Source organism: Ictidomys tridecemlineatus, chromosome 11 (assembly GCF_052094955.1).
Source record: "Ictidomys tridecemlineatus isolate mIctTri1 chromosome 11, mIctTri1.hap1, whole genome shotgun sequence".
NCBI classification, from domain to species: Eukaryota; Metazoa; Chordata; class Mammalia; order Rodentia; family Sciuridae; genus Ictidomys; species Ictidomys tridecemlineatus.
In genome coordinates this window covers 76,879,130-76,901,797 of record NC_135487.1, presented here as the reverse complement: position 1 = coordinate 76,901,797, position 22,668 = coordinate 76,879,130, and the positions used below count along the sequence as shown (strand labels likewise).

Below are 22,668 nucleotides of genomic sequence, written 5' to 3'. Positions count from 1 at the left end.
TGTTCCTAAAGAACTTAGCTTTAGAGTAGGTCAGAGGAGGTAGTGTGATGTGGACATTGTGGGCAGAGGCCTCTGTTTGCCACTTTTAAATATACTTTTACTGAATAATGAAGCAGTTTATATGTAAACACAAATTCAATGAGAACACCTTCAAAAGCTTATTACCAGAAAGGGAACTGCTCCTGTTGGGACAAGAGTAGGTAATGTTGGGAAGGTCATATTCTATTAGAGACTAAAAGTTGCCCAACTCCCCTAAATACATCAGAATATGACTGTATATAGTTGCACTGCCCCAAAAGTGGTTCCTTAGCAATAACTAAATGTGTAAAGTGACAGATGATTTTGGTGTGTCTGTTGATTCATATTAAGATGGTTTATGATAAGTATAACTTACGATTCAGCTCTTCTCCCCATTTCTTTGCTCACTGTTCATTCTTGTATTCTATTCCTCCAAGTTCACTTTTTAAAAATGTTCTTGGCAATTCTTTCACCAAAGGTCTTTGGGCAGTAAACTCTGTAGGTCCTGTTTGTATGAAAACGTCTTTATTTTTATTCAGTCATCAGTAATCATTTGACATTGTAAAATTCTAAATGCCCAGATACTTTTCCTTAGCATCTTGAAGACAGTATTCCATTAAATTCCAAGATAGACTTTTTTTGCTTATCTATATGCGGTGCTGAGAGTGGAACCCAGTGCCTCACACATTAAAGCAAGCACCCTACCACTGAGCCACAATCCCAGCCCCAGGATATACACTCTTGCTGGTGAAAATATGGATTTCCTTCCCAAGCAGTAATCTTTCCTTCCTCTAGTTACTTTTTTAAAAGTTGGAAATTTCATTTTATGTGTATGGAATTATAGGAAAGAAGAAAATTAAAACTGGCTGCAAAGCCTTGCAATAAAAAATTAAACCAGAACATTGACAAATTATTTTACATGAAAGAAATCCAGACCAGACGTAAGCTGTTGAGAGAGCTGATGTGGTGGCTCAAGTTGTCAGGAACTCATGATTTTTCATTTTCACTCAAGAGTAACTCTGAAGCCCAGCTGTGTCCTCCGGGCATGGAATTGCTGCTAGATAAAAACCAGTGAACACAACTCTCCAGGAATTAAAAAAAAGGAACTCAAGAAATCAGCAAGGTTCTCCTCTAAAACTATCTCTAAAGAACTAGATATTTAATTTACATTGGCCAAAACTCGGTTAGCATACTTGTCTTCAAGGGAAGCTGAAAGGAAGCAATTTAGCTAGGAGGCAATGTATTATTCACTGAAATGTGTGTGCTGTGACTTAAAGAAACTGTAGTTTTCTATTATAAAGAAGTGGACCACGGAGAATAGATTTTAATAAAGCATTCTTTTCTCCCCTACAACAATAACTCCCGTTTACTTCCTCAATCCCTTTGTACCATCTCTTAACATAATTCTAGTTCTCTACCTTTAATATTAAAAGAAAGACAAACAAAAACCTTAATTCTGGTCATTCTCTACCTTTCACTGAAAAAGAAAAAAACAACAAAAACTTTTATCCCTCTCCTTTACAATTTCTTTCATATTCTTTTCTGCTTATTCCCAATCCTGAAGCACCACATCACTTTTTATATAGCTTCCTAACTAGTCTCCCAGTTCCTGGGACATCCTCGTCCCAGCCATGTCTTTATTTATAATTAACATCACAACACAGAAGTACATTACTGAAAAAAAGTACAAATAAGGCAAACATCTTCCTTTGGCCACACTCCTGGCGACATCAAGACCTTTGTAATTACTGAACGAATGGAAAATTAGGTAAATGATGCGATCTTCCAACTCGTTCCTGTAAAAAGGGAGACAAAGGCCCTCTTGTCATTGCAGATGTCGCGTCCTCGGAGAGTCGGCCAGCAGAAGGCTGATCTGTCTTCCAGGGGCGTAAAGAGAACACTAAAATCCGAGCTTGGAAATACCAACCCGGCCAGAACCCGGCCAAAGTCCGGCCAGAGCCGGGGGCAAAGGCCAAGTAAGAGATCTCGCGAGCTCGGGATCATCTGGGAAAACAAATGAGGCGCTTCTCTGACGCGTTTCCGGGCCGCAGGGGCAGAGGCGTGCCGCGGTGGATGCCGGGGAGCCGGGAAAATGGTGGTCACCAGGTCTGCACGTTCTCGGGCCAGGATCCAAGATACATCGCCTGAAAGTTCCCAGCAGAAGGTAAGAGATCCAAAGTCTCCTCTGTTTCTCCTCTCCGCTCCACAGAGTAGCGCTTAGGCAGGTGGGGCGGCGCGAAGGGCCGCTGGGCAAGGCACGAGCTTTCACAGTGCTGCGGTAAACCAAGGTTCTGCTCCTGCCCTGTCATGTGAACTGGTTAGTCCTCACCACGGTTTTTTAAGGCAGTTCTTAGTAGTTAAGGAAAAGGTTAGTTAACTTCCCCTGTGTTGTTCAGCGACTTCATGCAGACACAGAGATTAAACCTTTTAAGATTGTTAACGCCACTGTATCAAGGAAGACTAATTTCAGTCACGGTGTGCGAACATCACTTAGTGGGACTGGAGAAAAGGACATCGTTTTCACTTGAGGAGGCTGGCAATGGCCCATCACCCAACTCCAATGACGTGTAGAGGTTGTGGTGACGCCTCCTGGTGGCTCTCCTCTGCCACATTCTTCGTTTCCTGCAGCGAAGGGAACTGAGCGGCTATTCTCTTTAGTCTGTCAAAGCAAGGGCAGCGACTAGTTCACTAGTGTGTACCTAAATACCTTTTTTGCTGAGAGTACTTCCTCTCGTCCCTTATGTATGAATCGAAATGCTTATTTTTCTTTGGAGAAAAATTTTTCTTTATTCAGTTATTTTTTTTTCTTTGCAAAGTCAGATCCAGGTCCAGGTGAGGCACATAAGGCAAATAAAGGGTCAGATCTAGCATTTAGCTTTTTTTTTTTTTTTTTAAATCATGGGTTTTGCTTTTTGTGATAATTTTGCCTACTGGATGTGTTTTAAATTTTTTTTTAAAGTTGTAGATGAACACACAGTATCTTTCTTTATTTTTATATGGTGTTGAGGATCGCACACGTGAGTCAATCGCTTTACCACTAAGCTACAGCCCCAGCCGCCTATTGGATTTTTATAGTGCCCTCCTAAATTTTGCTCCTGCAAGGAAGTGCCTTCCTTGCTTTGCCCTTGTCCCAACCCTGCCTGAATTATAACTTATTTTCTTTGGGTTGCAGAGTTGTGCTGAAGGGATTCCAGAAAACAGGAAGGAATGTGGATCTGATGGCCAAAGTATTATTGAATCACTGCAAACTGCTGGGGGAAAAAGTTCAGTCCCTAGAACTTCTAAAAGCAAAAAGAGGAAGAGTGGAGCTGCAGACTCACAAGCAAAGATAACTAAACCATCTACTGATGGAGAGAACTCTGAAGAAGAGTCAAATTCATCTGTGTCTGAGGTCCAGGAGCCTATTCTAAGAATAACTAGGAGAAGGCAGATCATAATTCCACTCACCCCAGTGACTCCTATTAGGAAAAGGCAGATAATAACTCCAATAAATGAGCCTCTTACTGAAGAGGTTGTCTCTGAAGCAGAATCTCATGCTTCAGGTGTTTCTAGAGTTGTTACTTCCACAGAAGTAACAAGAAGAATCAGAAGTAAGGCTAAATCTGAAGTAAGAGATCTAAGCCAACAATCAAATGCAGAAACTAAAGCTGATACTGAGTCGTGTTCCTACAGTTCAATCTCTGAAATTACACCTAAGAGAAAAACCAGAAATGTGTATAGGAAATTAAAGCTAGAAACTGAGAATAAGGATACAAAGATTGTACCAGGAAATGAAAACCAAATCATAGATACACCTGTGAATTCAAAGGATGCAGATACCATTCAGGATTCTCAGTTACCAGCAGGATTTCCTTTTCAGACAAATAAACCAAATTTCTGTAATAATGAAATTTATAATGACTTTAATGATGATCCATTCCACAGAAATTCAGACAAAGTACTAACAGTGCAAAAACATCAACATCTTAATGTAAGTGAGGAAAAACAGACCCATGTTGCATCTCTTAGAGAAACAATATCTCTTAAAGAGGACAATGAAATAATAGATGAGGGAAAAGAAATTAATGGGAAAGGTTCTCAGCTGAGTCCTTCTGAACTTCAGGACAGGAGTCTTCAACCATTAGTGTCCCAGAAACTTTCAACTCCCCAAAAGAAAACCACATCAGAACAATCAGATCTGAACTGTGAGACTATAATGAAATCATTAGCAAAAACATTTGCAGTTGTGGAAGTGAACAGATGGAGTGAAGAGATAAACAGTACCATAAAAACAAGTGACATAACAAAGTTCAGTGATGGTAATGAAGAGTCTGCTAGAGTAGATATCAGTGAAGAAAATAGCAAAATGAGTGAAAACCTAGAATGTGATACCAAACTCTGCAAGTCTGAACTCAACACTTCTCAGGAGGTGAGTGATTCTGTTTTATTAGTTCTTAGCAGTGATGAAAGCCAGCAATCTGAAAACTATGAAAGTGAAGAGGACACTCTGTGTTTTGTTGAAAATAGTGGCCAAAATGAGTCATTAAGTGAAGACTCTGGAAATACATCATGCAAAAATGCACTGTTTGTAATTGATACAACTCCTGGATTGAGTGCTGAGAAAAATTTTTATTTGGAAGAGGAAGACAAAGCAAGTGAAGTTGCCATTGAAGAAGAAAAAGAGGAGGAGGAAGATGATGAAAACAGTGAAGAACTATCAGATAATGACAGAAATGAAGATGATGAGTGTAGTGATGAAGACGACTTACTGAATAACACAAAATCTAAACTGTAAGTTTTTACCCTTATGTTTTAAAAGTAGATGTTGATGTATTTGTCAGATGATTAATTTACCATAAAAATATGCAATATTAGAAAACATGGAATTGAGAAAATTACTGCCTTTAGTTCATTATGAAAGTGCTCTTCTATCTAGCATTTCTCTCATCTTTGTGAGTACCTTTGACAGACATACTTCTCAGTGACTGTGTTCTTTTTGATGATATATTAGAAATCATCTGTTAAGATTTTTCTGTGATTTTATTTTGTGAGCAATATAAAGGGGAGAAAAAAGTTACTTTTTTCTCCTTACATGTCCATTGTAAAGAAATTGAAAAATATAGAAAAGTATGAGAAAAATAATCATCTCTAGTCCCATCCATTATCCACTAAAAGGGTCTAATGTTTGGGGTTATTTCTTTAGTTTCTATATTCCTGTTTTAAACTTATTTTTTTTCCTGGTCACAGGCTGGTGGTAGTGTTATCCACTGGAAATGCCAGCAGCCTTCTAGGGCTGTGTATATTAACAGATGCATAGGCTTTGCTATAAACCAACCAAGTCAGGCTATGACATCAGGCTTAGGCATGTTTAGTTTTTTTAAAAAACCAGTCTTCCCCCATGTTAGTTCTGATATACGTTCAGGGTTGAGAATTGCTGCCAAGATACTGCAATAGAATGACTTCACTTTCCAGCACAGGCTGATTATGTTTTGAACACTCAGTTTATATGAATAATCAGGAAAGAAAATGACTCTAAGTCCAAGTGTACTTACCTATAAGAACCCTCTGATCATACAAAGTAGAAATTCTCTTCATATAAATATAGCCTAGACAAGATGCAGAAGATTCTCATTGGTAGGTTTGAGGCATGACATTTAACTTTTAAAAAGCTCTTGTGAGATAGATGTTTATTACCATTTCATACTCAGTACCAGATATCTTTAGTTACTGAGGGAAGAATTCTAGGTTTTTATAACTTGGAAGTTCAGAGTAGAAGGCCTTTTCCCAATATGTACATTTATTAACTAACTCTTTGCCTTTATATGAAGTTAAGCTGAATTGGTAGGAATATTTCCTCCTCCTTTTTCTGTAATTCTTCCTTATCTAATCTCTGTGAAATATATTGGCATATTATATAGCCTAATCCTTTTTCCTCCCACTTCCATACAGGAGATCAAACCCAGAGGCACTTTACAGCTGATCTACATTCCCAGCCTCTTTATATTTTGAGACGTTCTCACTAAGTTGCTGGGGCTAGTCCTGAATGTTCAATACTGCTGCACTCTACTGATGGCCTAATACTTTTTTTAAAAATTTGGGGAATAAGTTTGGATGTGTTCCCAAAAGCATTTTTAATTGTTCATCCTAGAATTGGATGTACTAGATTTAAAATATAACTACTTCATCTTTAAGTGATCATTTCTCTTTCAGTCTGAAATTGACAAGTAGCAGCATAGATCCTGGTCTGAGTATCAAGCAGTTGGGTGGTGTGTATATTAATATCAACGCAGACAAACTACAGTCTAACAAGAGAACCCTAACACAGATCAAGGAGAAGAAGAAAAATGAGGTAAATTATTTGAAATGTCTGCCTTGTTTTAGAAGTATCATTTCTAGAAATGCTTAGTTCTTGGTAAAAGACCAATTTTCCCATGGTAAAACCACTTTGGCCTAATCAATTCTATTTTCCCATCTTGCTAGAAGAGTCATTTCTTTTTAAGACAAAATCCCACCTATAAAAGGTGATGCTTGAAAAGTAAATTTAAGATCAGTATTTCTTTTCTTGCATCCACCAGTTATAATCCCAGAGTGTTTTGTTTCTTGTTATATTTTTATTTCTTAACTGTTCTGGAAAAATATTAAAAATTGCCAGTTTCTCCATTTGAGAACTACTGTCCTAGCCTGCTGCCCTCATCTTGGGCTGGGGGTAGGGAGAATGCTTATTTACATACAAAGATTAGACATACAATTTTAGAAGGAATTATTATTAAGATAATCTTACCTAAACCTTTAGCTTTGGCCAACAACTTGCACTGCTTTCTTCTAAATCTGTATTTTCTAGCCTTAATGCTTCTTTTAACTTCAGACTTTTGAGTGTAGGTATCTATTCATTTCAGTGCACTCAGGCACTTGACTTCACTAATTCTTCTCTTTCTCTTCCTGGCCTAAACTAGCTTCTCCTTTTGTATTCTGTGTGCTGATTAATGACACCAAAGTCTCTTTCCCTTTTGCATTTAATCACCAGGCCCTTGCAATGGTGCCTTCCTTCTTTTTGAGCCCATCAACAAGTAGTACAGACCTTTATTTCTCACCTGAGATACTCTAGCAATCTCCTTATTGGTCTTGCTTTCTTTTTGTTCTTTAAGTCATCCTGAAAACTTTTAGATTTCTCTTTGTAAAATCACAAATCTGCTTAAGTAAGTATTCTCTTGCCTAAGTCTTTCAGAGGTTTCTCAGAGCCTTCAAAATGCTTTGTTTTTGCCATTGAAGACTACTGAAATTTTCTGCCCTTTCTAAACCAATACAGAGTTCACAGCCATGGGAAACATACTTGGATTCCCCCAGTCCTTATTTGTACCTCTGTGCATCTGTAACACCCAGTACAGATCTGATTTGTTTATGCAAGGTTTCCTAATCTCAGCACTGTTGCTGTTTTGAGCTGCATAATTCTTTGTTGTGGGATGATCTATTGTGCATTGGGGATTGTTAGCCACATCTCTGACTTCTATCCACTAGATGCTAGTAGCATTCTCTCTCCCTTCACTACCAAAAATGTAACATTGCCAGTTTCTACATTTGAGAACTACTGTCCTAGACCCTATTATAGGCTTTAACATATATCAAGCTCTTAGCTGTTAAGTAATTGTTGTAATTTCTTTCTGAATGATGGAAAAGCCTAGAATGCTACCGTACCAGCCCAAAATTATAAGCCTGGACCCAAATTAGGTAATTGACTATTAGTAATTTCTTAATCAGTAATTTCAAATGGCATTGCCAGATTAATGCTTGAGCTATATTCCTGTAAAATTTGAGGGCTAAGGATCACTTTTACTTTCTTACACTGAGAAACATACTAACTACCCTGTAGCTCTTTTTAATCACATTGTTTTATGAGAATATTTTAATTATCCTAAGCAAGTAACAAAAAATATAGATTTTTAGGGAAAGATTAACAAATTTGATGGCACAAAATTTTAAAATATAAGTTCAAAATGTTGCAAAATTATGTGAAAATACAATTTTGTATTTTTGTAAGCTTCTGCAGAAAGCCATCATTACACCTGATTTTGAAAAAAACTATGGTGTCCCACCATATAGTGAATCAAAACGTCAACTTCAGAAAAAACGCAGGGTAAGTACAGTGACTTTAACTTAGAATGTTTGTGTGTTTGTACCTTCAGATTATATAACATGTTTGTATAATTAAATACATATATATATGTATATATATATGTATTTTTTTAAATTATTTTGCTATCTAAGGGCCATAAAATAACATTTCATAAGACACATTTAATATTAATTTACACATCTCTGCAGCTACAATGGTATACACAGATATAGCTTTTTAAAAATATACCTTAAGGACAGTAGTAGCCAACATATAGGTTCACAGTCTATATCTATTAGCTTTTGGAGGTGGTGATGGGGGATACCAAGGTTTGAACCCAAGGGTACTTAATAATCACCAAGCCACAGCCCTTTTCCATATTTTATTAGTGACAGGGTCTCGCTAAGTTTCTGAGGCTGAATTTGAGCTTGAGATTCTCCTGCCTCAGCCTCCCGAGTCACTAGGATTACAGACGTGTGCCAGTGCACTCAGCTTCTCATAGTTTTTAGATACTGTTTTACCAAAGGCTAGAAGCTCTCTGTTGCACTTTTAAAGAAAACTAATAAGCATAAAAGTTCCCTAGGGAACTTTGGGGATGGGACACCAGTAATGTCACTAATATGGCACCATATGAATATTTGTTGTATGAATGAAACAAAACTGATTAATTACTAGGAATTTTCAAAAGAATAGAATTTTTCTTTTATTTTAGAAATCATACAAATTTCTGGACTAGTTTGCAGTGAGTGGCTCTCTGAGACACGTAGGTAACTGATGTTAACATTTGGTTATGATGGCATCTGCCTGTAATCCAGCTATTTGGGAGGCTGAGCAGAAAATTCCAAGTTTGAGGCTAGCCTGAGCAACTTAGTGAGACCCTGTCTGAAAATAAAAAGTGCTGGGGATCTAGCTCAGTGCTTGACCCTGGGTACAATCCCCCGTATTTCCCCAAAAAGTGGGGAAGGATTAACATTTACACATAAGCTCCAGACATGAAAATGTTTTTATGTATTGTCACTTACAAGGATTATTTTAAGTAAAAATTGAAGGTGTGGGGGCTGGGGATGTGGCTCAAGCGGTAAAGCGGTAACGCACTCGCCTGGCATGTGCAGGGCACTGGGTTCGATCCTTAGCACCACATAAAGATAAAATAACGATGTTGTGTTCACCAAAAACTAAAAAAGATATTAAAAACCTCTCTTTCTCTCTCTTTAAAAAAAAAAAAAAATTGACGGTGTGTGATTCTCCCAGCAAGTCATCAGTTACTTGCTGAGATAAAAGAAGTCTCTTTTTCTGATGAATGCTTTCTATAAAGAAACTTTTCTATTCACAAAGTTTTCTGTTTGTATAATTTTAGGGGAAATGAACATACTCATAGTTTTATTTAAAGTTATGGTGTTTGTTTTTGAAATTTCAACTTTAGAAAGAGCGACAAAAAACAGCAGGTGATGGCTGGTTTGGTATGAAAGCTCCAGAATTGACAGATGAACTGAAAAATGATCTCAGAGCACTGAAGATGAGAGCAAGCATGGACCCAAAAAGATTCTACAAGAAAAATGATAGAGATGGCTTCCCTAAGTATTTCCAGGTATGAACAAACAGAATACTGGTATAGTCCATAGATTTTAGTTTGGATAGTATAGTCATCTTTTCACTCCTAAAACAGACGAATGTTTATAATGTGTATATCTGACATTTGGATCATATCTGCTTAGGCCAGATAATGTCCTAAACATAATTCAGATAACAACCATCTTGTATTGGGTTCCCAGGCAGAGAGACGTTGTTAAATATGATAGGTGGATTTCCAGGTTAACTTTCTAAATGGAACTTACTAAATTTAAGGGTTAACATAAGTGTAAAAAGAATGCTAGCCTAAGAGCAAGAGACCATGCATGACGGAGCAAATTCCCCCAGCAAATTCTGAAAAGTCATTAAAAATTTGGTTTTCAAAGCATTCTCAGATGAAACTCCAATTGATCTATCCTTAAAGTTTTCATTCTTGATTACTTTTTGTCACTCATCAGGATTATATAAGTCTTTGGTCTCCCAAGTTTTGCTCTGTCTTACAATCCATCTTCCAAATGTAGCCAGTTATACATGTATTCTTTAAGCTTGGCACATACCTGTAATCCCAGCAACTTGGTAGGCTGAAGCAGAAGGATTGCAAGTTCAAAGCCAGCCTGTGCAACTTAGCAAGACCTTGAGTCAAAGTAAAAAGGGTTGGGGATATAGCTCAATGGTAGAGCACTCCTGGGTTCCTTCCCCAGTACAACAACAAAAAAATTTTGTTCATTTTACAACTCTGCTAAGAAGTTTTTGTGACCCTTTTATTTGGTTCTTTATAATCTGCACCCAAACCAGTAAACCAACTCTTCTTTTTGTCATAGCCCTCTTAAGCTCACACAAGCTCAGCTACTCAGTCCCTTTCTCAGAATATGTACATACCAGTATTTAATTCTACCTATATAAATCCAAGCTAAAATTACATCCTTTTGTCTTCTTTTCTTCCTTTTGGTCAGAGTTTGTCACTCAGTGTTCAAAGCTTCTGTAATATTTTGTTCAGTGTCTATTATGTTATGCTTTAATTCTTCAGTTTTCTGTTTTGATATTCTTTAAAACTGGAACCTTGCTAAGGACTAGATGTTTGTCTTTTGTTTCCTCAACCTATCACAGTGCCTGGCACACAGTAGGCATTCTGTAATTTTAGTCAGTTGAATGAGCAAATGCAGAGCAGTTACTAAGGCAGTATTTATGATAGTCTAGGAGATCAGGTAGGTCTGTATATGGAACTTGTATTTGAATTGGAAAACGAGCAGTTTATTAACTTCTACTTTTCTCCTTTTATTATTCATTGTGAATTTAACTGTACTGTTAGTACTATGTATATAAAAGAAATTTTGGATCTACTATATACTCTGTCATTAGTAACATCACTGTGCTCATAGATGATTTATTTTAGCTTAAAAAAATGTCAAGATAAACTTTAATACTGTTATAAGATAAGCTTGTGATTTACACTCCTTTTTGTAAATATACGTTGTTCAAACTACACTGAAATATGGAATAAACAGTGGCATTTAGGCATTGTATGACTTAATCAGGTTTTGTATGACTTATTTCATTCAATTGTTCATAGGTTGGAACCATTGTTGACAATCCAGCTGATTTCTACCATTCACGAATTCCCAAGAAGCAAAGGAAAAGAACTATTGTGGAAGAACTGCTGGCTGATTCTGAATTCAGAAGGTAATGAATTTTTATATTTCATTATATTGAATATATAATGAAATATAATATAATATATATTATATATTATAATGAAATATAATATATAATGAATATATATTCATTATGTTTCAGCTATGCATTTCTTTAAAATATGCAGAAATCTATGAAATTTCAGTTAATTATAAAATATTAACTCATTTAAAATAACCCTCATATATAAACATGAATATATACTTTCATGAAAATAACAAAAGCAATTTAGTGCAAATCTCTTTAATGTCTGGCATAATTAAAGACAATCAGAAACCAAGCATGGTATCATATCCCTATAACCCCAGGGACTTGGGAGGCTGAGGGAGGAGGATCACAAGTTCAAGGCCAGACTCAGCAACTTAGCAAGGCCCTAAGTAACTTAGACCCTGTCTCAAAATAAAAAATAAAAAAGGACTGGGGATGTGGCTCAGTGGCTAAGTGCCCCCCTGGGTTTGATCCCTGGTACTCAAAACAAAAAAGACAGAGCCTCACATCTGTTTCTGCAGATACCACACATCATGTAGCATCTAGGAAACTCTACTGTATACTCAGGAGAGAATGAGGGCAAAGGACAATTACTGCCTTAGTATTCTTTTAAAAAATAGTCTTTACTGAATGGATCTGTTGAAGGGGTCTTCAGCTCACACTTTGAAAACCATTAGTATGTTTTCTAAAGTTCTAGGAAATATGTACCAGTCATATTTGTTTTTTCAGATAAGTGTAAACTTCTGTTTTACTTGTTCTTTTTGCATTTTTATCTCCTTTTATGTCCTGTGTTTAACATTGTCATGGGTCTTTAGCAAGTTGTGTGAGGGCAGAGGCTATAGCTGTCTGTCCACTGCTCTATCCTTAGTTCTCAGTGTGGCTCGTGACATGTGATAGCAACTTACTGATAAATAGGAAAAGTGCAAAAAATCTTGAGATTTAAAACCCCTTACATAATGTTATATTAACTACTAATATCTGATGTGTTATTCTTTAGAAAACCTGGGTTTGTTTTTTCTTTCCAGATATAACAGAAGGAAGTACTCAGAGATCATGGCTGAAAAAGCAGCAAATGCAGCAGGAAAAAAGTTCCGTAAGAAGAAGAAATTCCGCAATTAAGACTCACCAACCGTATCACAATCTTTTATGTCACCTCTTTATTTGTTAAATGTGTTTTAAAAACTAACACCATCATGTAACCATCATATTTATATAGACTGGCTCTATTTAGGGATTTTTGTTTGGAAATAAAGTTGGTTAACAGAATCCATCACATGTCCCTTGAAATAAAAATAGGTATGGCTACAAAAGATCCATCCAGGCTTAGACTGCTGAAGGGGAAAAGAACCTCATCCATTGTAAGATAATTAACATTTTTATTAAGTTTCCAGTGCTTGGTTATTTAAAGAAAATTACAGATATTTAGGAAGTACAAAGTTTGCTAATATGTTCAAAAACTTTAAATAGAGATCAAAAATGTATAAATAATACTGTAATTACTATGTAATTTTGCATCTATATATACATACATATATATATATATATATATCATGTATGAGATTCTGGGTTTTGATCCTCAGCATTGAAAAAAAATTATTATAAGGAATTAAAACTATAAATTTTAATTTGTACATGTAGCTTTTTCATGTCAAGTGTGAGCTTCATAAATTTATTTTAAATCTTCAGAGCAAAGTAAAGAATGGTATCTAAAAATATTATTGTTTGTTAAGGTCAGAAAAAGAGACTAAAAAGGGTACTTTCTATTAAGATCCTGGTCTATGCTGTGTGCAGTGGTTTATGCCTATAATCCCAGCAGCTTTGGAAGCTGAGGCAGAACGATTGCAAGTCCAAAGCCAGTCTCAGCAATTTAGAGAGGCCCTAAGTAACTCAGCAAGACCCTGTCTCTAAATAAAATAACAACAACAAAAAAAATGTCCTGGGATGTGGCTCAGTGGTTAAGTGCCACTAGGTTCAACAATAACAACAAAAAAGATTCCTGTTCTACAAATAATCTGCATACCTCAATTTACGATGGGATTATGTCCTTACAAACCCATTTTAAATTGAAAATATAAACTGAAAATGCATTTAATATGTCTTATATACCGAGCATAACAATAGCTTACTGTAAGTGTGCTCAGAATACTCAGCCTGCTATTAGGCAAAGTCATTTAGTAGAAAGACTATTTTATAATGGAATATAGAATACCTCATAATTTGCTGACTATCTGAATCCAAAAGATGCTGGCAACAGGACACTAGACTTACCAGTTGTTTACTCTTGTGAGTACATGGCTGACTGGGAGTGGTGGCTCGCTACCGTGGCCTAGCATCTAGAGAGTATCACTAGCCCAGGAAAAGATCAAAATTCAAAGTATGGTTTCCACTGGATGCAAACTACTTTCTCACCATGATAATGTCAAAAAATCATGTCAAATCATCTGTATTTGAATAATGAATTAATTTTATTTTTCACTTTTTAAGCAAAGAAACAGGTTTTAGTGACTTTGGCTTGTCACTAAACTGGGTTCACGTACTAGAAATGTTAGCTTAATGAATAACAAAGTCTAATAAAAGCATTATAAAGAGTACAAAGGTATGCTCCAGTAGGGTGTGCTGAGGGAAAGGAGGACAATCAAGTTTAATTCCAACCCTAGACCTATTTCTTGAGCTCCCCTATGTTTTTCTTCTCTCCACAATTACCTTCCTTTAATTCTTTCCTTCCTGCATTTTTTCATTCTGTAAACACGTTTTGAGAGCCTGCTCTGTGCTTGGTATTGTATTATATCCAGCTGCCAACTGTACATCTCTGAGGTGTTTCATGCAGACCGCAAAACTCATCACATGCGCATCTGAACTAATTTTCTTCTCAAACCCACTTCTTTGTTCTCCCATTGACAATTTCAGCACATTCATCTGCTGAAGAACTGGTAGATTCTAACTACTTCCATTCTCTCCTTTTTATCCATTAATTCATCCAGGCCCATTAATTTGGACTCCCTTGAAAATCAGCTCTGGTTTGTACACTCAGCTTTGTCCCCAGGCCACCTCCCTACTTCCAGCCTTCATTTTCCCTCGTTGGCTACTATGGCCCCTCAACTGGTCTCCAGGACTCCAGTCTTATACTATTCCGGGGCCCATAATCTATAATGCAGCCAGAGGGATGATACAAAACACACATCTAATCATACTGGATTCCAGCTAAAAGCATCTCAGTGGTTTCCCACTGCCTCTAGGTAAAGACCACACTCTTAAGATGGTGCGCAAGAACTTCAGAATATGGTCTCTGCTGGAATCAATCTAAAGAGACATTTTGTTTTTCCATCCGTGATAGGAGGAGCTCCTATAGATGTTTAATGGACTTGAAAATGATCTAGAAATAGACACATGCTTTTTTCCTTCATCATCATCAGGATTGTTTTAACTTTTTTAAAATTAATTTTTATACTACAAGGATAAAAAAGGGGACATTATGAAAAAGCCTCAAACATTATACCCAAGTCTACAATGAAAAAGGTGGTCCCATGCCAGATACAGTAGCACATGCCTATAATCCCAGTGGCTCTGGAGTCTGAGGCAGGAGAAGCATGAGTTCAAAGCCAACCTCAGCAATTTAACAAGGCCCTGTACAACTTAGCGAGACCCTATCTCAAAAAAAATATAAAAAAGGACTGAGTATATATGGGTCAGTGGTTAAGTGCCCCTGGTACCAGGAAAAAAAAAAAAAAACAGCTTTCATTCTACTGTCCCCTCCTGACTTAGTGCTCTAAAGTAACCACTATATCCCTCCAGATCTTCCATGCACACACAACCATAAATTCATAAACATACTAGTGTTATTATCAGCATTGTTTGACATAAATGGAGACCTATTAAAAATACTCATTTTCACATCAGCTTTTTAAATATAATCCTGAATAATTTTTCCATAGCAACCTATAAATCTCATTTTTTCAAGGTCATTTTTTCATCAGTCTACCATAGTTTCTTCAAAGAGACCACCACTGATAGATAGCTAGGTCATTTCCAGTTTGAAGCCATTACAAACAGTGCTGCATTTTGCTGTTGTATGGCAGATAATTAAATGCCAGTCTTTCTAAATATATAATAACTGCAAACATTAAAATATTAAAAATATATATGTACCACAACCAGGGGGGATTCATTTCAGATCTATAAAAAGAGCTGAGTATTTGAAAAAAATCATAATAAATGACACAGATTAGTTCCAAAGATTAACAGGGATTTTCTTTTTTTTTTTTTTTTTTTTTTGGTACTAGGAACTGAACCTAAGGTCACTTAATACTGACCACATCCCCATCCCTTTTTATTTTTTATTTTGAGACAGGGTCTCCATAAGTTGCTTAGTGATTCACTGAATTGCTGAGGGTGGCCTTGAACTTGTGATCCTCCTGTCTCAGCCTCCAGAGTCACTGGAATTACAAGTGTGCACCACCAAATCCAGTGGGATATCTCTCTCTCTCTCTCTCTCTCTCTCTCTCTCTCTCTCTCTCTCTCTCTCTCTCTCTCTCTCTGTCATCTTCAAATATCTTTTATTGGAAGGCCATGCATTGCCCTCATTTATTGTACTTCAAATCACTGTACAGTTATTTTTGTGGAAACACTGCCTGCATTTTCTAGTACAAAAAAAAAAATAACTAAAAATTGTTTCAGGAATGCAGAGAAATACCAGTGGGATCTTACTAATGTGATAAAATCTATGCGTATGTGAGTGCATGTGTGTTTGCACTTGCATACCAATCTCAGAAGCCAGCATCATGTTTACTGGAAAAGCACTCCTTTAATGAGCAGAAACATGTCAAGGAAGTTCATTATCAACATTATCATAAACAATTAACACTGTATGGACACACCAGCTGATTCTATTATAAGAGAAATAATATGAGGCATAAAACTTAGAAAGGAGAAAATAAAACCATCATAATTTGTGGATAGAATATTTCAGAAAACAAATTTGTCAACTGAAAAAGTATTTTTTTTCATTTTTTAAATAAATATATAATTCACCATAAAATTCATACCTTTAAGAAGTGTACAAATCAGTGAATTTTCATATATTCTAAGTTATGCAACTACCAAACTATTTCCAGAACATTCTCATGACCCCAAAATTAAACCCCATATACATTATTGGTCACTTCACGTTTCCCCACCCCAAGCCCTGGTGATGACTAACTCCTATGAATTTGCCTAATTTGGACATTTCATTTAAAAGGAATCATATAATATGTGGTCATTTGTGACTAGATTATTTTACTTAGTATAATGTTTTCAAGATTTATGTAACATGAATCAGCACTTCATTCCTTTTGATTGCAGAATAATATTCCACCAGAAAGATACACTACATCTTGTTCATCCATTGATCAGCTGGTGGACATTGGGTTATTTCTACTCCTGGCTATTAAAAACAATGCTACTAATGACATTCTTGTGCAAATTTTTGTGTGGACATATGTTTTAAATTCTATTGGGTATATACTTAGGAATGGATTGACACAATAACAAGGTAACTGTAATGTTTTAACTTTTTGAGGAATTACCAAACTGTTTAACAATAGACTGCATCATTTTACATATCCACTAGCAATATATAAGGGTTTCAATGCTTTTCAAGATTTGTATAATCTTTCTTTTTTAAATGAATTTATTTATTTGTTCTGGTTTGTTATATATGACAGTGGAATGCATTTCAATTCATAGTACACAAATAGAGCACAATTTTTCATTTCTCTGGTTGTACACAATGTACACATACCATTTGTGTCATCATACATGTACCTAGGGTAATGATGTCCATCTCATTCCACCATCTCTCCTACCCTTCTGCCCCCTCTCTTCCTCTCCCTCTGCTTTGCCCTATCCAGAGTTCCTTCATTCATCCCAAGCTCCTCCTCCCACCCCCATTATGGATCAGCATCCACTTATCAGAGGAAACATTCGGCCTCTAGGTTTTGGGGATTGGCTAACTTCTCTTAGCATTATATTCTCCAACTTCATCCATTTACCTGCAAATACCATGATTTTATTCTTTTTTAATGCTGAGTAATATTCCTTGTGTATAGATACCACAGTTTCCTTATCCATCCATCTATTGAAGGGCATCTAGATTGGTTCCACAATTTATCTATTGTAAATTGTACTGCTATGAACATTGACGTGGCTGTCTCACTGTAGTATGCTGTTTTTAAGTCCTTGGGGTATAAACCGAGTAGTGGGATAGCTGAATAAAATGCCGTTCCAAGTTTTCTAAGGAATCTCCATACTGATTTCCAGATTGGGTGTACCAATTTGCAGTCCCACCAGCAATGTAAGAGTGTAACTTTCCCCACATCCTCACCACCAATTATTGTTGCTTATATTCTTAATAACTGCCATTTGTCTTTCTTAATATAACCATCCTAGTGGGTGTGAAGTGGTATCACATCATGGTTTGAAATGAAAAACTATTTTAAATAGTAATAAAATAATCCAATAAGATGATTGAATATAAAATTATTTTTTAAAACACCAAATGCTTTCTTATATATAAAAACAACAACCTGTTAAAGAATATAATGAAAGAAAATATCCCAATAAAAACTATAAACTAAATTGGGTTTAGTGGCACACACTTGTAATCCCAGCAACTCTGGAGGTTGAAGCAAAAGGATCCCATATTTGAGGCCTGGATAACATATCAAGACCCTGTCTCAAGAAAGAGGACTAGGGTGGTGGCTGGGGGATGTAGCTCAGTGGAAAAGTACTTCTGGATTCAATCTCCATTATCAAAACAAACAAAAAAGGATAAGAGTACAGTTAACCAAAAAAAGTCAAGAACTAGATGAAGGAAAACTGACACTAAAGTGCCCAGAAGGGCTGAATAAATAAAATGGCATACTTTTCTCCCTCCCAAAGTTCTTAAAGACAAAGATTCAACATCCTAATTAGTCCAATTCTCCCTATATTGATGGACAGTATGACTTCAATAATATCATCTCCTACTCACTATAATTAAAGCTCATGTGAGAAAAATAACACAGAATTGAGGGTTTACCTGTAGACCTTGGTGTCCTGGGTTCCCATTCAGGCTTATAGCTTATCAGCTGTGTATCCTTGAACAATTACTTTATATTAAGTATTATAATTATTCTAAATAAAACTAGGCAGAAAGATCTTTTTTAAAGGGGATAAGAGAGGACTGATTCCACTAGATTTTAAAATGAATTTAAAAATTTAGATCAGTGAAATAATCCAAAAGCCCAAATTCATGTGGGAATTTAGAAAATAATGAAAGTGGTATTTTGAATTAGTTACAGCCTGCCACAGTGGCAGACATCTATAATTCCAGTGACTAGGAAGGCTGAGGACCCCAAATTTGAGGCCAGCCTCAGCAAGACATTAGCAAGACCCTATCTCAAAATCAAAACTAAAAAGGGATGGGGATATAGCTCACTGATAGAGTATCCCTGAGTTCTAACCCCAGTACTGGAAAAAAATAAAATTGATGTAATAAAGGAGGAGGGTTCATCATCAGTGATTATCTGGAACAACACTCCCACTTCACCCCTTACAGAAAAATACTGGATTAAGCAAATATTTAAAAACAAAACATAAAAACAGGGCTGGGGCTGTAGCTCAGTGGTAGAGCACTTCCCTAGCATGTGTGAGGCACTGGGTTCAATTTTCAGCACCACATATAAATAAATAAAATAAAGGTCCATCAACATCTAAAAAAAAAAAACATAAAAATAAAACCATTAAAAGGACAGCATTTAATAATCTGAGTGTAGTATGACCTTCAAATGTAGACGTCAGAAAAGATTGATAAATTCAAATATATACATTTCTGCAAGACAGATAAACAAGATAAATATCAGAAGCAAAATCAGTAGATGAAAAGAAATACTGGAACATACCACAAAGGGCTCTTTTTCTTAATGTGTAAAGAACTCCTACAAAGTAATTTTTAAAAATTACTTTCTTGCCAGGTATGGTGGTGCATGCCTGTAATCTCAGGCTCAGAAGACTGAGGTAGGAGGATTACAAATTCAAAGCCAGCCTCAGTAACTTAGCGAGACCCTGATTAAAAAAAAAAAAAAATTAAAAGAAGGGGGGGTTGGTGACGTGGCTCAGAGGTTAAGCATGCCTGGTTCAATCCCTGGTACCAAAAAAAAAAAAAAAAAAAAAAAAAGGCATAGCTCAAGAACGGAAAACACAAATTATCCTTGTATGAAAAGATGCTTAGTTTAAGCATAACAAAAGACATGAGTTAAAACTACAACTAGAAACCATTTTTCTCCTGTTTGATAACATGGTGTGCAGGGGAAACAGGCATTCTCACTTAGCATTGCTGGGAGAAAAATGGGTATAATCTCTATGAGGGCAATGTGCCAATAACTATTAAAGAATACACCGACTGCAAATGCAGAACAAATCTTTGGGCCAACAATTCAGCTTCCTAGGAACCTATCCTAAAGACATTCTTGCACTTGTGTACAATTAAATAAGGATGTTCACTGAAGCATTGTATACAATAGGAAAATAACCAACACCTAAATATTCAAGTATTAATGACTTAAATCTTTATGATGCACAAAGAACAAGGCAGCCCTACATGTATTAAGTGAAATAAGTATAGTCTAACTATTAAATGCTTTAAGGACGCATGTCACATATATCAATAACGACCAGCAGAATGACCATACATACAAAAAGAGCGGACATGTGCCTGAAATAAATATGACTCTACTTCCAAGAAAACGTTATTACTAACGGCTCGTGCAGCAAGGTTGGATGTAGGAATAACAAAGATGTTTACTTCTCCCTGTACCTTTTCTCTCTTTGATAATTTTGGATTTTTAAAAATCTTTTGCATGAATAGCCTGTTTCATTGTGGCAATGAGTTTTCAAATCTCCATTCGTTCCTTGTTTTATTCGCCTTTAGGGAGGTGGAATCTTAACCTTGGGCAAAGCTCGAGTCCGAAAAACCGGTACAAGTGAGTAGTAATTCCTGACCCGGAGGAGCCGAGGGGCACAGTGGGCCTCGGAGACCGGCGGACGCTACAATCACGGAGCGGGAGGGCGGTTTCATCCAAAATGCGGGTTCCCCGCCTCAGCTCCTCTCAACTGGAGTCCCAGAGGGGCGCCCACAAATCTATGTTTTTGACAGGATCCCGCTCGGGATTCCGGGGCGTGCGGATTTCGAAGCTCTCGGAGCGGGACAGAAACCGCACAACGACGGGTTTTCTCGCCCCTCTCTCCTGGCCACTGTCGCGCTCCGGCCACGGGGGTGTCCGCCAGGACCGAAGGCCTCGCCTGGCTGTGGCCTCCCTCCGCTCCGCTGTCCGGGCCGCTCTCCCCGGGCCCTGGATTGGCCGCTGGGCCCGGCCGAGGCTGCAGAGTGGTGCCAGCGCGCGACCTCGCGAGCCGCTGAAGGCGAAAGGGCTGCAGGAACCGCACGCAGAGCGGAGAGAGCAGAGTCTGGGAAGCAAATTAAGGTGTTGAGGAAAAAAGAAAGGATGGTGGGCAGGGGGGAAAAAAACCCACGACTCCGCCGGGACTCGAACCCGGAACCTTTGAATGCCTTCAGCCTCTAGAAGTCCAATGCGCTATCCATTGCGCCACGGAGCCACCTGTTGGAGTCTCCGCGCATCTGCGCTGTTAAGCCAGAGGCGACGGCCCCGCGCCCTCCCCACTGCCCCTTTTGGTCGTCTCTGCCGCTGGAGCGGGACTGCTGCACCCAGACTACAGCCAGCTTGGACAGCCACCCCAAACCTGGGCGCCCGGCTTTCTCGGCCTGTGCCCGTCGCGAGAACGGCGAGCCGGGCCAGCGAAGGGCGGCCGCCGTCTGCCGGTCCTAACGGGTGGGGGTGAGGGCAGCCTGACCGAGTCTCGGCCCGCCCCGGGCAAGCCGCACAAATCTCGGTCGCGCCCTTTCCTCCCGGCCCCCTTCTTGCCCCAAGCGTCCCCGCCTACCAGGTCTCTCCCGCGGCCGCTCCAGCCCGGCCGGGGCCGCGGAGAGGCAGGCCCTGGCCGGCCGTTGAGTCGGGCCGGTGACGCCAGGCACTTACGTCGCACCTGTGAGCGGTGATGCCCAGCGGCCGCCCCCCGGGCTGCGAGGCGCAGGCAGCGACCCCTCTCGGGCCCCGGCTCTTCCCTCGCCGCCAGCGGCCAGGACTTGCCGAGGCGCGCAGGGACCGTGGCGACGTCTGTGTGCGTGCTTATGCGTGTTTTTTTTTTTTTTTTTTGCGCGGGGTTCGGAAAAAAAGGGGGTTTGGGTTGCATTTCGCTCCCCACAGACCCAGAGCCGAATTTCTGAGGTATCCGGGCTCTGGTGGACTGAGGGGGGCGACGCGCCCCGCGCCGCAGCATCCGAGAATCCTCCGAAAGCTTATTCCAGCGCCAGCAGCTACCTCCAAGAGTGCCGCGCAGCCGCTCGGAGCTCGCGCACCCGGGACACGCAGCTGAGTGGGCGGCAGCCCGAGTACGATCGCGCGCGTGGGAGCTCGGGGAGCATGCGTGTGCGGGCGCGTGCAGCCGGAGGGCGCGCGCGCCCGAGCGCGCTCGCGGGGTTTCCCGGGGATCCCGGGCGGCGGAGATTCACTGAGAGCCTGGCGCCGCTGCTCAGAAGGGCGCAATCGTCACAAAATGACAGGGGTACCTTGGGCTGGGGGCAGGGAGCGGGCTTTCGGTGCCCCACTAATCCGCATCCGCACGACCCGGGAGCCACTCGAAGTAGGTGATCTAAATAAAAGCACTGAGGTTGCTATGCAACCGCCGCTGCCAGACAAGACCCCTGGCTCCCCTGCTCCAATCAGCGTGCCTCTCTCCGGGCCCCGCCTACGTAGGAATCTCGGGGCTGCAGAGGGGCGCGCTCGGCAGGCTGGTCTGAGTCTTCTATTCCCAAACCTGGATCAACCCTGGCGCACCCTGTATTCCTGAGCTCCCCCACCCCCACCCCGCCCGGCGTCAACAGGCATATAAGCAGTCTCTGTCAGTGTACTTAAGCGAGGAAGAGAATTCCCAGGAGGAGTCTAGTGTAGTGGGGATCTTTACATTTTTAGAGAGGCAAACTGCCATCAAACCCCTTTATAAAGAAGAGAAACTGCAGTTAAAAGAAGTTAAATGACTCACGTAGGGACACCCAGCTAGTGAGTGTGGAGAATTATGAAGAGTCAAATTTTATTCTATTTGCGGTCTAATGTGTTAGCTTTCACAGTTTGTGAGTGCTGACAGCACATGTTGATCAGAGATGAAAGTACAGCAAAAGCAGTAGCCAGATCGTCAACATCTTTATGTTGGTTTTTTGA

The 22,668-nt window shown here is 39.0% G+C and overlaps 2 protein-coding genes, 1 long non-coding RNA gene and 1 other non-coding gene across 8 annotated transcripts in view; 1 reads left to right on the top strand and 3 right to left on the bottom strand.

The window, feature by feature from the left end:
* LOC120890832 (uncharacterized) overlaps positions 1-3,094 on the bottom strand; it is a 73,634-nt gene extending 70,540 nt beyond the window's left edge. Inside the window, exons 1-2 of one of the 3 annotated variants that reach the window (XR_013427916.1) lie at positions 1,946-3,092; positions 395-523 (exon numbers count right to left, since the gene is read on the bottom strand). This is a non-coding gene — a long non-coding RNA (uncharacterized LOC120890832). Of the gene's footprint in view, positions 1-394 lie in introns of all 3 variants that reach the window. The other 2 variants (XR_013427918.1, XR_013427915.1) reach the window with 2 other exon arrangements.
* On the top strand, positions 1,963-12,626 carry Dnttip2 (deoxynucleotidyltransferase terminal interacting protein 2). 2 transcript variants are annotated; one of them, XM_040289014.2, is made up of 7 exons: positions 1,963-2,182; positions 3,191-4,788; positions 6,208-6,346; positions 8,042-8,128; positions 9,531-9,695; positions 11,247-11,356; positions 12,382-12,626. In XM_040289014.2, the coding sequence occupies exons 1-7, from the start codon at positions 2,111-2,113 to the stop codon at positions 12,473-12,475; spliced, it is 2,265 nt and encodes a 754-aa protein (XP_040144948.1). In that variant the 5' UTR covers positions 1,963-2,110; the 3' UTR covers positions 12,476-12,626. The 2 variants fall into 2 exon arrangements, with proteins under 2 accessions (XP_040144948.1, XP_005327769.1); XM_005327712.5 differs by having other exon boundaries at positions 1,968-2,182; positions 8,033-8,128.
* Positions 12,627-19,918: 7,292 nt separating this feature from the next.
* Positions 19,919-22,087, bottom strand: LOC110598403 (uncharacterized). 2 transcript variants are annotated; one of them, XM_078026775.1, is made up of 2 exons: positions 21,437-22,087; positions 19,919-20,839 (listed from the first exon to the last, which is right to left on the bottom strand). In XM_078026775.1, the coding sequence occupies exons 1-2, from the start codon at positions 21,728-21,730 to the stop codon at positions 20,447-20,449; spliced, it is 687 nt and encodes a 228-aa protein (XP_077882901.1). In that variant the 5' UTR covers positions 21,731-22,087; the 3' UTR covers positions 19,919-20,446. The 2 variants fall into 2 exon arrangements, with proteins under 2 accessions (XP_077882901.1, XP_040144944.2); XM_040289010.2 differs by having other exon boundaries at positions 21,335-22,086.
* On the bottom strand, positions 20,905-20,989 carry Trnar-ucu (transfer RNA arginine (anticodon UCU)). Its single transcript is given in 2 exon segments — positions 20,905-20,940; positions 20,953-20,989. It is a non-coding gene; the product is annotated as a tRNA-Arg (tRNA).
* Positions 22,088-22,668: the final 581 nt, after the last annotated feature.